Here is a 16,252-nt window from a genome sequence, read left to right on the forward strand (position 1 = left end):
CTCTGAGTTGCCTATTCTTAATGAACTCCTCGACCCTATTGGTCCTGTATTTTTTTCCAAGAGTATACCATCACATCCCTAGAGCAAGCCGTTGTCATCTCTATGCTAGCTATGTCTATGTCATTATTATTATTATGTCAAACTTAAAAAGTCAGCATTCTTAAATAATCAATTTATTCTTATTCTTGCAAAGATTATTCATCATTTACATTTTTTTTTTTTATTTGTTTGTTTGTATTGTTTGTTATTCCAAGATGTTTATCATATATTATTTATTGATCTTAGGTAATATGTTTATTATAAATAACTCCATATAAGTGTTGATAATACTTTGTAAGAACTATTTTTAATCGTTTCTAGGTCAGAGAGCCATGGGGAGTCGGAGGAAGAAGCTTCTGGAGGCTCTTCAGCGGCTCAGACAGGAACAAAGCACAAGGTAAATTTGAATCCCAGAAATGATAATTCTTGGCTCATCACACTGCATTTTCCAGGATGAGAATCATGGTTTGACAGTCCTTTTACACGTATGGGAACCCAAAAATGAGAACCAATAATAATTCTGATCATAGATGTTTTTGCAACACATTTCTGATGAATAAGCCAACAAAAGATACTGTTGCATTGTAGATCAAGCAATTATGGTAGTCTCAAACCCTGAATATTTTAATATCTTGGACTAGCCTATATTAATTATTTTGGTTTAATTAATTGAATATATTCCTTCCTTTATTTTCTGCTTCCTTACATGTTTATGTTTTAGGATCTATTCTACCCTATCTTCAGAATTACCTATTACAGTTAGTTCTTGCCTTTACATATTGTCATATCTCGTGTGAATATTATACATCTTTTGTCTTATTTTTTAAACATTTTTACTTGGCTTTAAGGATATTGGCTATCCATAGGTTTTCTACAATACTGAACAGTCTCGGGTAAGGATATTTAATGAATAGGACAAAAGACACACAATCTTTAAACAAAATATGATAGTAGCTAATGGTAAAAATTACCAGTAATTTGTTGTTCAGAAAATGGTGTAGAATAAACCCTGAAATGTAAACATTTGAGGAAATAAAAAATAAAATAAGGTATATATAAGTTCATTTAATTCAAGATTAATTAGAAGAGCCTTTCCCTGAAAATTGAAAAAAAATTAACCATTGCAATTATGATTTTCTGCTGTTTAAACAATTGAGTGTACATGATGAAGAAATAGTGGATGACAGTTTGGAATTATATGTATATGTCCTCAAATTTCAGGTGGTGGTTATGGGTGGAGCAAAAGTTGGAAAATCATCTATAATTGCCCAATTTCTATATGGAACATTTTCCCCAAAATATAAGAGGACTGTGGAAGAAATGCACCTTGGTGAATTCAATGTGGGAGGTGTGCGACTGACACTGGAAATATTGGATACAGCAGGTGATTGTCAAAAATATTTATGGCTTTCATTTTCTTAAAAGTCCAAATTTTAAACTGTGATTAATCTGCTGAATAATTTAGCATTCATTCTTTCATTACATTTTCAGGTTCATTTGAGTTTCCAGCAATGCGTGCATTGTCAATTTCTTCAGCAGATGCATTTGTTCTTGTTTATTCTGTGGTAGACCCTGAAACCTTCGAAGAGGCTAGGGTTATTAGAGATCAAATCCTCGAGATCAAAGGCGGAGCTCAGGTACCAATCGTTATTGTCGGAAACAAGATAGATTTGATTGAGGATGATTCTCAGCAAGTAAGCAATATATACATCTTACATCAGTAATTTATAACTGTCAAATCCCGACTAAAACCTTTAATAAATTAAATTTTCATCATACAAAGGTTTTTTTATGTAAATATAATTTACTTGTAAGCTATATAGTATAGAGTAGAAAACATTACCTACAATGTTTTGTAGATGAAATTTACACAGAAACAGAATTTAAAAAACAACCATAAATCAAAACATGTTTTACTTATAAAAGTCAGTTTTAGAAGTTTTCAAGTTAGTATTGTAATTAATAAAAAGTTAGGTGATATCATTGTTGAGTAAATAAATACATTCAAGATTAAAAGCTCTAATGAAGAATAGAGTCAGACAATAAAACTAGGTTTAATTGTTTATTGAACGTAATTTTTATCTTTATATACAATGTAATATGTTTAATATTAATTAATATTGATATATTGGCAGCTCTATCTAAAGTTAATTTTCAATATTATTCAACCAGAACTTTGTGTTTTTAGACCATCAATTATTGAAATGGTACCAAGAAAAGGGCTTATAAATAAATTATCCTACTGATTAACTTGACCATTCCATAAAAAATAAAAAAATGACGAAAATGGAGTCAGTTGTTACTTACTCTCAGTAACAATAGAAGTTTACATATAAACATGAAAATATTCATATAAAAATTGCTTCCTATTGTGGCACCTTTGAAAAGTCTCTGGATATACCTCAGCCTTTGATAGAAAATGACATACTCTTGTGTTTTAATAGTGTGGCACACAATATTGTCTTTGCTGGCTATTTTAATCTACTCTTGATTGTCTTTGCTAGCTATCTTAACCATCAAAGACAATCAAGACTAGATTATTTACTTAGTAAACTAAAACCTTTCCTGTGTAAAACATTAATCCAGCTTTGTCCTTGCATACGGCTCTTAGTTGCTGGTTCTATCTACCTATCTCTTAGTCAGTTATTTTTTATTAATGATACCCTATCATGTTGTCAAAGATGCGAATTTCATAAGAATATGAAAAGAAGCTTTTGTAATCCTGATAGCTATCACTTCTTTTCAAAAACTGTTCACTTTTTTAAAAAATGTTATAGTTAAGAAAAAAATCAACAAAGAACAGAATGAAGAAAATTCATAAAATAAAAAGAAAAGAAGGTATTAAAATAATAAGAAAAAAATACAAAGAGCATGTTATTTAAAAATGATAATTACTTATATACATACAATTCACTTAGAGACTAAAAAAAAAAAAATGTTAGTATTTTGAGTTCAAATTGTCTCAAAAGAATCACTGATCAAGAATTATTGAGCCATTTGCTCAAAAATTGTTGCAAACCTACTAACGAGAGGTTAATGAGACGCCCCTAAACATAACACTCTCTTTTTGGCTGTCCCACTGCCAGGTAAAAATAAAACTACAAATAAAATTGGGGAGTTAAATATAGACTGTATAAAAAAAAAAAAAAAATAATGTGAGAGTATCAGCACTTTGAAAGGAAGTACTGTTTCTTGAACAATAGTTGTAGAAGGAGAACAATATAATTTATTCATAATCATACTCAACTGGCTGATTTTTCCCCAATTAAGTGCACCTACTTTATTACGGAAGGGCTCTCACAAACCAGAGGGTTGACTTATAGTAGCAAAATAAATAATTATCTGCCATAGCCAGATTCAAATCCAGGTCCTTAGTAGCACAACACGTTACCCAGTGAGCCACTCCATTCTCATTTGCTGTTGACAGTTAGATAAAAAGGAAGTTATTCTGAAGGTGTACACAAAACAAGACACAAAATCATCTAAATGTTTCTTTGGTTTGATGCAAGAGCAAAAAATATTTATAGTAAAAAAGATAACTACCAACAGAATTTATAGGCTTTGCTTTCTAAGAAACAAATATCACTTTTATCAATTATTTACTTTCAAATTTAACTCATAATTTATTTTAACCCAAAACATGACAGGTGGGTTCTTTATTTGTATTTTTTTTTCATATCATATCATTTAATCAATAGATTATGCTTTTATTACTGTAATTACTTATTTATATGGAAATCAAGTATCCAGCCTAAAAAAAATAAACAGATTTCTTCAGAAAACCAAATTATAAGACAAATAAATATTTCTTTAGGTACCACAGAACCATCTGTTATGCTTTGAGTTAAATCACTTATTATTGAATGTTGTTATTACTGTTTTTTTCTCTTATCCTCCTTTTATTATTAAAAAATCAAAACAAATACACATATGTATATATATATATTCATAATATATATATTATCTTATATATATATATATAAAGAATAACATATGTAACATGTATTATAATGTCCTTTTGTTGCCTTAGTGGCATATTGAGTTATATTTTAATATAAATTTGTACATGTGTGTGTGTATAGAGATAATTGAAGTGAGAAGTTATCATACAAATAAATTGTTATCTATCTTACATTTCAAATTAATATATTTATTAATTTTTTTTTTTAGTAAGTTTTATATATATTTATATTGTATTATATGCATTTAAGAATTATATTATTTCCTTTAAATAATTCAAAATGTATAAGTTAGATAGCTGATTGTTGCTATATGTTTCAAGGATTTGTCCAAAACAACAGAATCGATTGTGACAGTAGACTGGGAAAATGGATTTGTTGAAACGTCTGCTAAAGAAAATCTAAATGTAACAAAAGTATTTAAAGAACTACTTTCTCAAGCAAAGGTAATCTCATGAGCTTTTCAGTTTTTTTTTTTATAATACAATAGATGACTGTATCATATTCTCTGATTAATATCAATAATAACATCAAATTATATGTAGCATTACCTTTGGCCATTGGGACTTATTAATTTATATATAATGAGATCATAAAATGAATAAATTTTAATGTTTTCTTATTGTGAATGAAATAATTATAAAAAGCGATACTTGCTATTAGTATTACAAATACTTTTGCAATACTGTTCATATTGGTTCATTTTATTATTTCCTCTACATAACTCTGATTAATATTGTGTACTTTAATTCAAGGTAAAGTACAATCTGAGCCCAGCTCTAAGGAGGAGGAGGCGGCAGTCACTGCCACCACAGCAGCCTGGGAGTGGCACTCCGGTTAATAATCCTGCAATACCTTCCCCTGCGCAGTTGGCCCACCTTCAATCCCTCAGGGAGAGGCATGCAAGCAAGAGGAATTCATGCGTTATCTCTTAAGAACCCACCCTTATTAAATAACCATTTTTACTCTAACACGGGTTGAAGATAAACAATATTATTTTTTAAAACAAAAATCTAAAAGAAAAAAATATGCATTATTTTAATTTTTGTTTTGACATGCAAGAGTTTTTACAATATGAGTAGATAGTAAAAAAAAAATAAAAAATGAGTATCTATTTGTCTCACTTTACTTAGCTATCATTTGCCTTAGTTAATCATATTTTACAAGATTATTGTGAAACCTCATCGCAAAGATATTGTGAGAGATAAAACAGGAATAACAGAGGAATGATTTAAAATTAAAATTAATATTAATTTGTATGAATAATCAAAAAATGTAATTGAGATCATTAATCATAACGATTATATTCTTCTAATTAAAGATATAGTAGACCAAGATGATTTAATTTATTGTAAAGATAAAAAAAATTAAAGTTTCTAATAATTTATTTAGGTTTATGTTTCAATTATATTTCACATTTACTAGAAATTCTTAGTTTACTAGAAATAGTAATTATTTAAATTACTTAACAGTTATAGATTCAAAAATCAGAATCGTCATGAAACAATGATGTGATAAATTTAAATGGAAAACTATTGTTTTATTTGTTTGTTTTCTGGTTCTATGTTCTTAAGTAATCCAGAAGTCAAGTTATCTTACATGAAACCAGCCTGTTTAAGTCATAGTGGAAAATCAAGGTTTGTTTTGTGGCTTCACCAAGAAATAAAAGACATCCCTCGAAGGTCAGATTCAAACCTGGCATCACTTCTGGAAATGCTGAGGTGCAACTTTAACATATGAAGATCTATATCATCTGTATTGAATTATCCTCATGTTGTCAGAATTGTATGTAAATTTTATGAGTTGTTTTGTTAGTTCATCTGTTGAAATTAAATTTTACTATATTCTCAGTTTCTAAATAAATTGTTTCTGAGTTACTTATAATTTCTTTCTCTTTCTATTTTAGCTTTGTTAAGAACTACTTCCACAATTTTATTTTTAAATAAAAGAAAATAAAAAGTGATTTTTCAGTTAATCAGAAATGTTTTCACAGTGTGATTAGAATATTTTACAATTTATTTTTCAACTAAAAAATTGTTATTTATTTTTTTCACTTTCTCACAGGATTAATTTTCTAATTTTTCATTTTTACAGGAATTATTTATTTTATTAATGATATAATTGAGGTTTCACATTCCTGAATCGGTTCCACTAGAGAAAAATGTTTTTGATACTTTCATAGTCTATGGATCGTCTAAAAAAAAAAATTTATAATATAAAATAGCCAAAAATAATGAAACTCTCTTTAACAAAAAAAAATCTCACAAAATGTTTGTGCTGATAAAGTGAATAGTTAAATGTATTTCTTTATTATCTGTCATTAGAACAACTTTCGACTTTTCTTGCCTAATGGCACTGCCCTTCTTCTTTCTTCATTGTAATAATTTTAAAAATTATCAATATCAATTTTTAGTAACATGAGAGATGCAAAATTATAGTGTTTAATATTTACAAAAATTATTATTTTACCGCATTGTCCATGAGCAGAGACCATATTTTGAGTATTTTAGAAAACTATAATAAACAGAAAAAGTATTATAATATAATAATAATATAACTAAAAAAAGTATCAATATAAATTATATCAAAAGGTAATTGTAATTATATTGTAAATAATGAAAGCAAATAATTTAATTATATATCTTAACAATTATTATCATTAATGACATTAAAAAAATATAAATAAACCTTTTCATTGTTTTGTAATGTTTTTGGCGATGTAATGCTAACTTCCGGGACCCCGGTTTGAATCCGATAATCATTTATACTGTTACTGTTGCAGTGAGCCAATCCTGTGGGTTAGGGAGCCCTCTTGGGGCCCACCTAGTATCTATAAAGTGGGCACTCTTAATAGGGGAAAAACCTGGCAGTTGAGCACGTACTTGAACTAATCACCTCCTTGTATAACCATTATTTAAATAACGGAACTTCCTTAAAAAGTATTGAACCCCTAACCCTTCACAGGTTGTAGTCATTATTATACATATATCCAACAAATATTCTCGATAAATGAGTGTAAAACCTCTAAATGTGTAAATTTTAAAAGATATTAAAACAACTACTAAAAAAAAAAAGTCTGGCATCTGCTCCTGTAGGCTATTTTTTTTTTTTATAAACATTCAATCGTGTTGTTGGAAGTTGATATATTTCATTCTCATACAAGTAAAATTATAACAAATTCAATATTTTATTATTTTCTCTATTAAAATACAAATGAGAACATACATTCAAAGAAAATTTTCCACCCAAAATTAAAAATTAAGTCTATATTTGATAACTAGAAAATAGAAAATATATAATATGTGTGGTAGTTTATTCTATTTCAAGTGATCTATTTGAAACAAAACTATTGGGCTATTTTTATGTTATACGCACTTTCTTAAGAAAACAAAAATATATATATTCTAATTATATTAGTTTGTACACATATATAAATATATATTCTTTTTTATAAATAATTAATAATTTGTTAATAACTGAGTTTTGGTGGTTTCACTTCAAAGCGAGGTTTAGATGTAAGATTTAAGGGTGTTTTTATGTTTTTTTTATATCTGCTAAAAATTCTTTGATATACCTTAACTGAAAGAAAATCTCATACAATTTTTTATTTAAAATACTTGAATATCACATCAATAGCTATGGATATTCTTATTATTTAAGTTAATTATTTTGAAAATAATTGAAGTCAGTAATTTATATCGCATAGTATAATAACAATGCACTTTTATTCCAATTGCAGTATCTAGTCCAGTAACTCTCGATACCTTGAATTGTTTATGATTATTTTCATATTTAGTAACATGAATTTTCTCAAAACGTGAATCATGTTCAATTAAATATACATATATTTTTTTTAGTGGCATCTTATCTTTATGAATCATAAGAACAAACTGTTTACCTCTAGGACATGAAAGAGTTTTGAGGTATCGAGAGTTGACTGAATACAATTAAATAATGGTACTTAGAACAGCCAACAGATGTATTATTTTCAATACATATTTTATATTTGTAATTTAAATTACATTAATAATATTTATAAGTCTTTTATATACTTCATCAATATTATACCAACAATTAATATATGCGGCCTTATTACTTTGGGTGGTAATTAGAAGTTTATTAATACTGTCTGTACTTCTTTTAAACATTTTAACCATACTTTTCAATTAAAATAATGGAAAACACTATTAGTGATATGATTATATTTAATGTATTTATTTATAAGGTTAAGAAAACTTTAAGCATCCATAAAATATTTTCATTTTTGAAAAAAAAAAATTTTTTTTAACATTTTTCTGAAAATATAATATTAATATGCTTTTGGCAATAAAGATAATATATATATATATATATATTTTTTTCATTATTTGTATGGAGAATGACTTTATAAGTGACTTAATTACAATAACAGATATGTACTTCTTACTTCCTATTTTTCTTTACATTAATATTTTTTTTCATTTTGGCCCTTTTCTTTTAATTTTAACCTTGAAATAATAACAGACTATTAACATTTAACTCATATTATTATTATCAACCATTAGTAAATATAATATCGATGTTTTAAGGTCTAGAAACAGAAATCTGAACATACATCCAATCTGATGCACTCCTAGAAAATTATTTAGAAACAACCTTCACATTCACAACCTGTTTCTAGCGCTTTTTTAAAACCACTGTTGGGTCATTTGTTACCTTAAAATATCCCGTAAAGACTAAACATTTTATAGTATCAATAATTATAAATGAATAAAAAAAAAATTAAGTATTGATTGTTGTAATCATATTGGTCACAAGTAAATACAGTTATAAATAAGCAAATATCAATACTATAAAGAATTGAATAACTTTACTAAGAAAATTCAGGTCATCAGAAAAAGGATACTTAAGATCATATTATTTTCCTCATAAACTTTTTTTAATGTAAAGATATCAGAATGGCCGCTTTCGAGATGAAAAGAACAAGTTATTTTGTTTATAAGTTGTCGAGCTTCATATTTAGCCACAATACAGAAACAAGAAAAAAAAAATTAATTTCAAACAGCTTTTATATAATCAGCCAATAAATTTACTACCAATGGAAATATTACTACATACATCAGTTAATATTAATAAGTAATAGTGCTAAATGTTCCCAATTATATAAAATCAATGAAATAAAACATATATAAAATACTTACAATATTTAAGATTTATAAATATTATCTCAAAAATATAATATTGGCAGTGTATGTGTGTTAATAAGTTTAACAACATTAGGAGTGTTTCCAAAAAAACTCTGTTTAATAAGGTCAAACTCAACATTTTGAAAGATTCATATTTTCTTTTCAAACTTACTGAACTAATGGAAAAATTGAGAAAAATATATTGTCTTGCTTAATCTTACACTCAATACTGTATTTTATTTTTTCCAGTAATGAGCATATAGTTGTATTGTCAATGACTCTTTTTTGTGATGTGTTTAACACCCTATGAAGTATGAAGACACCATCCATGTGGGCAAGATTCGACCAAAAGGGCGTAAGTGTCAAGTCATCCACAATTTGGTTAGCTTTATTCCTTTATTAGAAGTTGGGCTATGGATTTTAACATTATATACATATTTAATGTTTTAGGACTATTTTTGGATAGTTGAAAGAAAATTCAGTTCCTTGTTTATTTTTTTTTTGGCTGAGTGTATTAATAAATATAAATTTATCTTTTAGAACTAATAAATATGAAGTCCTGCAGAATATAAATAGATTTGAAAATTAAATGAAGTTATAATATTTTTTTTGTTACCAGTGATTTGAATCCTAAAGTGTATTAAATAGGAAAAACTAAAATTTTACTATATACTTAATTTTAAACAGTTATAGTTTTTTTTTTTTTTTTTATACAATAAGTGATTTTTTGTTTTTATTATACAGGGTCAATAATGATTGTACATAAATTATATATTTCATTTCAATACAAAATATTTATAAATAATAAAATATTTATTGTATTAAAGAAACTAAAGAAGTATTTCTACAGAACCGTTAATCTTTAATAATTGACATTCTGAAACAAAAAACTATTTAATAAGTTTTCATCTTCTTTCTTCAACTTAATTTTTATATTTAAAATGATATTATGTAATCTAAGTACTGTCCAAAAATAATGAGATAAATGATTTTTTAAAGCCATAAGTTTTATATTGTTTTCAAAAATAAATGTACATATATATACATGTTCCAGTATTTATACATACACATAAAATATGCATTTTGTATTAACATTTTTACATCTTTAAATGAAAAACAGTACATTTTGATCTCTCTTTGTGGTACCCAAAGATAAAAAAGACAGCTGTCATTTCAAACCTGCCTATTTGCAAAACTAGGTAAATAAGAAGTCTCTTTAAGTGATAAAAATGCTTGATCCTATACAGGTTACACTGTATCTACTATGTATATAGAGCTAACATATATATCTAAAACAGTTAGTCATTGACACTCAAATTCTCTTTGTTTTAAGTGAATATTACTCATTTTATTAAAATATTTATCTTTCATTTATTCATTACTTAGCTAATGTGTAGCAGACTTGAATCTGTATTAAAAACTTTCTTATTACATTGCTGAGAAAGTAAGGATGTTTTTAAAAAGTAATTTTTGAACTGTTATTAAAAACATTTTGCCTGCTTTGAGGTATTGCAACTAAGCAGAGATGAATGTATTTTATTTTCAATATGCCTACCAAATTACTTCTAATAACAGTGATTTATTGCTTTTCTGAAATCATTTAACAAATTTCCTGAAAAATTCAAAGTACTCCAACAAATATGATTTTATGGAATAAACATTGTGATTTCATTAAAATAATTATATCAAGAATCATTCTACTACTGAAATTCATTACAATGAAATTACAATTTTGGGCAGTTACTTTTGAACTTTATGAGAAAAATAAAACATCAATAGGATGGAAGTAGATATATGTAAAATATACATTCTTTGGGAAAATGATATTTTAATCGTAGGTTTTTAACCAAAATATTTAAGGTTTCTTGATAAAATAAGTGAGATTCATTATCGTCTTCCTAACTGATCTAACATTGTTGTCAATTAAGTCTGGATGGTAATGAATATGGAGGCGTTATTTTTAAAGAAGTAATATTTATTTAACACGTTAGATGTTTACAGTATAATTTAAATTATTATGTTATTTTATAAAAGAATAAATAAAAATATAAAAAAAAAAAAAAAAAAAAAGGCTGTATTTGAAAATAAACACCATGATATCGTATAATTGTATAGCAAAAGCTTTATTACAGTAATGTTCATTTTGTTAGGAGTGAAGTGATCAATGAAGATATCAATTTGTTTTTGTTTTTGTTTTTTTAATTATAATTTAAACATTTTAATTTTTTATTTATTATATTAAATGTTTTATTTTATGCCTACTCTTCTAGTATCATTCTATAAAAAATAAACTTCAAGAATCAGTCATGAGATGGGTACACAATCATACTGCTTAAGAGCTCAACATAGTTGATTCTGTTCAAACTGAAAAAGTGAGAGTAAAATATTTGGCAATCAAATATAAAAATAATTTATCAACCAAATATATAAATTAAATTATATTCACTTTGTGTACTTGACTTTTTATTGAAATCAAAGTATTTCATGGATCTGTTCACTCCATGCTGTTAATTGTAATCTTATTCATTATTCCTATTTATATTAAGCATCTACTACAATAAATGATTTATAAATGTATATGTAAAGCATTTATTTATAACTATTTAAGAAATTGTATTTTGTATAAGGAATAATGAATTGTAAGAAGAGCTGGTCCATTTCTGTTGATTTAGGTATTCAAGACCATTTAATAAATCAAACTACACTAAGTGTTTATTATTAAACCTTTTATTAGAATAATCTATAGATTCCATGCAGTAAAAATACTTAAAATAGTTAACAAAAGTTGTTGAAATATTTAAGTTAAAAATATAACATATATTATCTAAATATAATATATTTATGCCACAAAATAGCTCCAATACATAATTAATTTGTATATAATGCTCATAATATTAAAATTATGAATTACAAAATGAAAAAAATACAACATTATGCAGGGAAATCACAAACTTATTGAATATTGCACAGTTTCTAATTTCTTAAACAAATTAACGCTCACTAAATGTTTACTTATAGTAACCAAAAAATACAATTGAAATACTTTAAAAAAAATTTCTTCCAAGTAAAAATATCTATTTATGGTACCAAGACCTGTTACAAAATTTTGCAACCTAAGCCTTAATCATAGGTCCTGCAGCATTTAATACAGTTATGTTGTTAACCCGGTCCTGACCAGCTTGCGTATTTCTATTGTACATGTTTTTTCATAAGAAATAAATTTGTAATTAAAAAAAAAAATTGATGAAGATATTGTCTGTAAAATTCTCTTATTACAAATAGATGAAATTGGAAATCAGATTGAACTCGTAGAAGATGACTACTTTTACTAAAGTAGTTGAAAATATTTTATTTTTTCATTTCACAAGGATAAGTGTTCATTCATGATATGAGATATATCAAAGAAAGTATTTTAGAATTAATAATAAATTCAAGAAAACTCATACTAAAAGAAGAAAAGCACATCTTAACTTACAGGTAAGAAAAACTAAATTAATATTTTATTTTGAATATAGTCAGCTCATCTTCTGATTATTGATTTCTTTATTGGTATATTTTTTATGAAAACATATCTTCAAAGCAAGATATATATTGTGAAACAGTCCTTTAATTAAAAGAGTCATCAACTTTTTTTTGTTTTTTTAAATCAAATAATCTTTTAATGGTCCAACTAATGCCTGGACAGCTGAGGTAGATTCCAGCCAGTCTTGTTGCTACATCACAAGCTTCATTAATAAATTTTGTGAGAAAACCTTGAAGATTTCAATGTGTTGAAGTCATCGATGAAACCAGAATCTTCAAGTCAGATGGATCAAAAATTTTTTTTTATATATTCTCTCGAAAATTCCATAACATCTGCCTAATACCATTTTCTGTTTTAGAAGGAGATGACACAGGTTGTTTAAGAAAAACAATAAGAAATAGTTGTAACTATAAATTAGTAGCCAACGTTCCAAGCCACACTACTGATCTTTATTAGGATTGTTGTGAGATATAATTTATTGATTCATTTTATTCTGTACACCTCTGTCAATCACAGCTGCACTGATGAAGACCTGCTTTGTTGATCGAACGTTGGCTATTAAGAAATAGTTAAAACAATTTTTGAATTGCTTTTCTTCACCACAACGTGGACTATCTTCATCTAATTCTCAGTCAATCATGTATTTTTAGTATTAATAGCACTTTGATTTCGGAAGTTCTCCTTACGCTTTCTTAATTATTTCCAATAAGTACTTCTATAGTTTTTCCATTAAGTGTGACATTTGTTAGCTAAAGAAAAATAAAAATAAATTAATTTATAACAAATCAATCAAAATTAAGAAAAGTATGAATTATTTTAATAATAAAATAGTTTTAAAAAAACAAACAATAAAAACATAATATGCATTTTTTTAAGTGTTCTAATAAATGTATATTCAATTAAAAAATTCAATGATTTGAGCCTCTATTTTTTTTTTTTTTACTTCTAAAAATGTCTTCTGATTTTATTTTTAAGTCATCCTTTTGAAGAGTTAAAATTTAAAAGGGATGGATGACAAATTCTGGGTTTAAAATCTTTATTTTGTGTTAGGAGAGTAGTAACTAGCAGGAGCTACCAGAACATCCCATATTAATTAGTGCTGGCCTCTGTTGGCATTTAATAGAACTATTAATTTTTTATTGTTGGATGGTTCTGGCCTCTGTTGAAAGTTACTATAATCTTAATCGTTGCATTAAAGGTACATATAAACAATTGAAGGTGATTGGATGACCTTTAGTAAAAAATTAAAATTAATTTTCTTTTTCATTTGCATATGAGACGTGTAACTTATTCAACCCAAAATATTTTAATGCTCATATGATTTCTCAGTGGATTCAATTGATCATTCCTCTAAAAATTAAATAAAAAAACAGTAGGCAGAGATTTTAATGCTCACGGCCTAATTTTGGATAGGCACCTTTGTCTTATTGGGAGGGGAGGGAAAGGTTTATATATAATAACAATAAACTAAATCCCTTTGGCTAATTTACCACATCAAATCTCAGGAGCAGCAATGTATAAGGTAGATATTTCATCACTCCTGATTGCTTTCAGCAGATACCTTGCACCTAAATACTGCAACCATCACTAATGAGCTAGCATGGCTCTGAAAGTATCATTTTGAAAGAATTGTTAAAACATATCCATCTTGAATGTTTACACCAATCTTTGAATTTTTTTTTTATTTTATTTATTTATTGATATTTACAACTGTATAAAAAAATACAACCAGTAAATTTGATCATAATGATATGATACAGGATGTAGAGAAACTACCCAGTAGTAGAACTCTAATATCTTTGAAATATATTAAAAATTCATCATCAAATAAATGATCTTATTAAAAACAAATTTCATGTTTCAATGTGAAAAATAATAGTAATAAATGTAGGACTATAATTTAACAGTTGCGCTGTTTAGCAATTAGATTATAACAAATTTCTTACCACAAAGAAACTAGACCCATAACTTCAGAAATTGTTTCAAAGAAAAATAACCAATGCAAGAGTTTGTTAGAGATTTCTTATGTTTGAAATATAGTTTATACTTATCATCATTTTAAACGAAACTAGAAATTTTATCTTGGTTAATAGCGACAGTTCAAAATCATTTTTCTTGCTGATTACAATACATTTTCTGTTTTATGAGCAAGAACCCCTAAGATATTTTCTCTATGATATAATCCGGATTTCTGATACTTCTTCCATCCAATGGTATGCCCCTCCTGGATTTAACTAGAGAAATATCTACACTAAGGTCTGAAAAGGGAGCTACCATTGGATCAGAAACAAACACATCACCACAAACTAGTATAAAATGGCTACCAAATGGAAGAATGCTTAGGAGATTTTTAATGTTTTACTGGACTGGGATAGGATAATGAGTATGGAGGTGAGTATCTATCTCAGAGGCCTAGGTTCAAGTCCATCAGAGGCAGATAATGGGAAACCCTAAATACTGGAAAAACCCTAGCAGTAACATGTGATTCTGACCAGGTGGGCTCCTTAAACAATGTTTCTATTACATCAGAATACACACAAAATCAAAATCTGTACCACTACAACCCATGAAGGGTCAAGAGTTCAGTACTTAGTAAGGAAGCACTGTTTCTTGAACAACAGTTAAACAAGGTGATTTTTCAAGATCATGATCTGCTGCCAAATTTTTCCCCAGTTAAGAGTCCACACATTATAAAGGCTGGGGGATCCCCGGAGAGCTCCCAAACCCACAGGGTTGACTCATAGCTACAGTTACAGAATAAATAATTATCTGCCACAACCGGTTTCGAACCCGAGTTCTTCTGAGCTACTCTGCTCTCCACATATAAATGCCATAGATAATTTTACAATATCCTTCATATCATGGAAAATGAATTTAAACTTCGAAATTTTTCTTATTTTAACTTTATTTATTTAATTCGAGATTTTCAATTAGGTCAATTAATTGAGAGGGACAATTGACTTTGAAGTCTGGTTTCATACTGTGTTAAATCCAAACCGTGTTTCTTGAACCAGTGAAATTAGAAAGAACTAGGCCATTTTATGTGGAAATCAGTCAATATAAAGAAAATCCAGGACTTTTTCAAAATTAGCATTTTACAGTAACATTTTCATTTTTTAATTATGTATATTTTTGTATCTGTTTATAATTTTGTACATTTTAAATCAAAGAACACTTTGTAAGCCTTTTTTTTTTTTTTTCGGCCAAGACTCGGCCATTGGAGTCCTATACTGCCTAACCATGGTTGAGGGTCAAAGTTCTTCATTTTGTGGGACCGCCACTCAATGAAAAAAGTTAACATCCTAGGATTCGAACCGACACCGCCAATAGACATCAAATTGGTAAGACTGTGACTTAACCACTGAGCTATGGGCGGCCCAATTTTGTAAATCTATGCACTTTCAATAAAACTCCTGTATTTTGATTATAACTCATATTATTTTAAATCCTTTATGATTTCAACTTTCTCTCTAGTCCCTGGTGTTTCAAATTATCTAGAGTAGATTTTAAACACATTTTTTATTTTAAAATAAAGGAAAAGGAAGATATAAAAAAAATTCAGAAAC

At 27.1% G+C, this 16,252-nt stretch overlaps 1 protein-coding gene across 1 annotated transcript; it reads left to right on the forward strand.

Annotated features, from left to right (window-relative positions):
* Nucleotides 1-360: 360 nt before the first annotated feature.
* On the forward strand, nt 361-8,239 carry LOC106682630 (ras-related protein Rap-2a; the record flags this gene model as incomplete). The annotated part of the gene is given in 5 exon segments (XM_024360543.2): nt 361-436; nt 1,261-1,423; nt 1,531-1,733; nt 4,322-4,444; nt 4,754-8,239. Coding segments are annotated over 5 exon segments (745 nt in total), but the record flags the coding sequence as incomplete, so codon positions are not given.
* Between the last annotated feature and the right edge of the window lie 8,013 nt (nt 8,240-16,252).

This window comes from Halyomorpha halys, unplaced genomic scaffold (genome assembly GCF_000696795.3).
Source record: "Halyomorpha halys isolate HHAL.00 unplaced genomic scaffold, Hhal_1.1 Scaffold432.1, whole genome shotgun sequence".
NCBI lineage: Eukaryota > Metazoa > Arthropoda > Insecta > Hemiptera > Pentatomidae > Halyomorpha > Halyomorpha halys.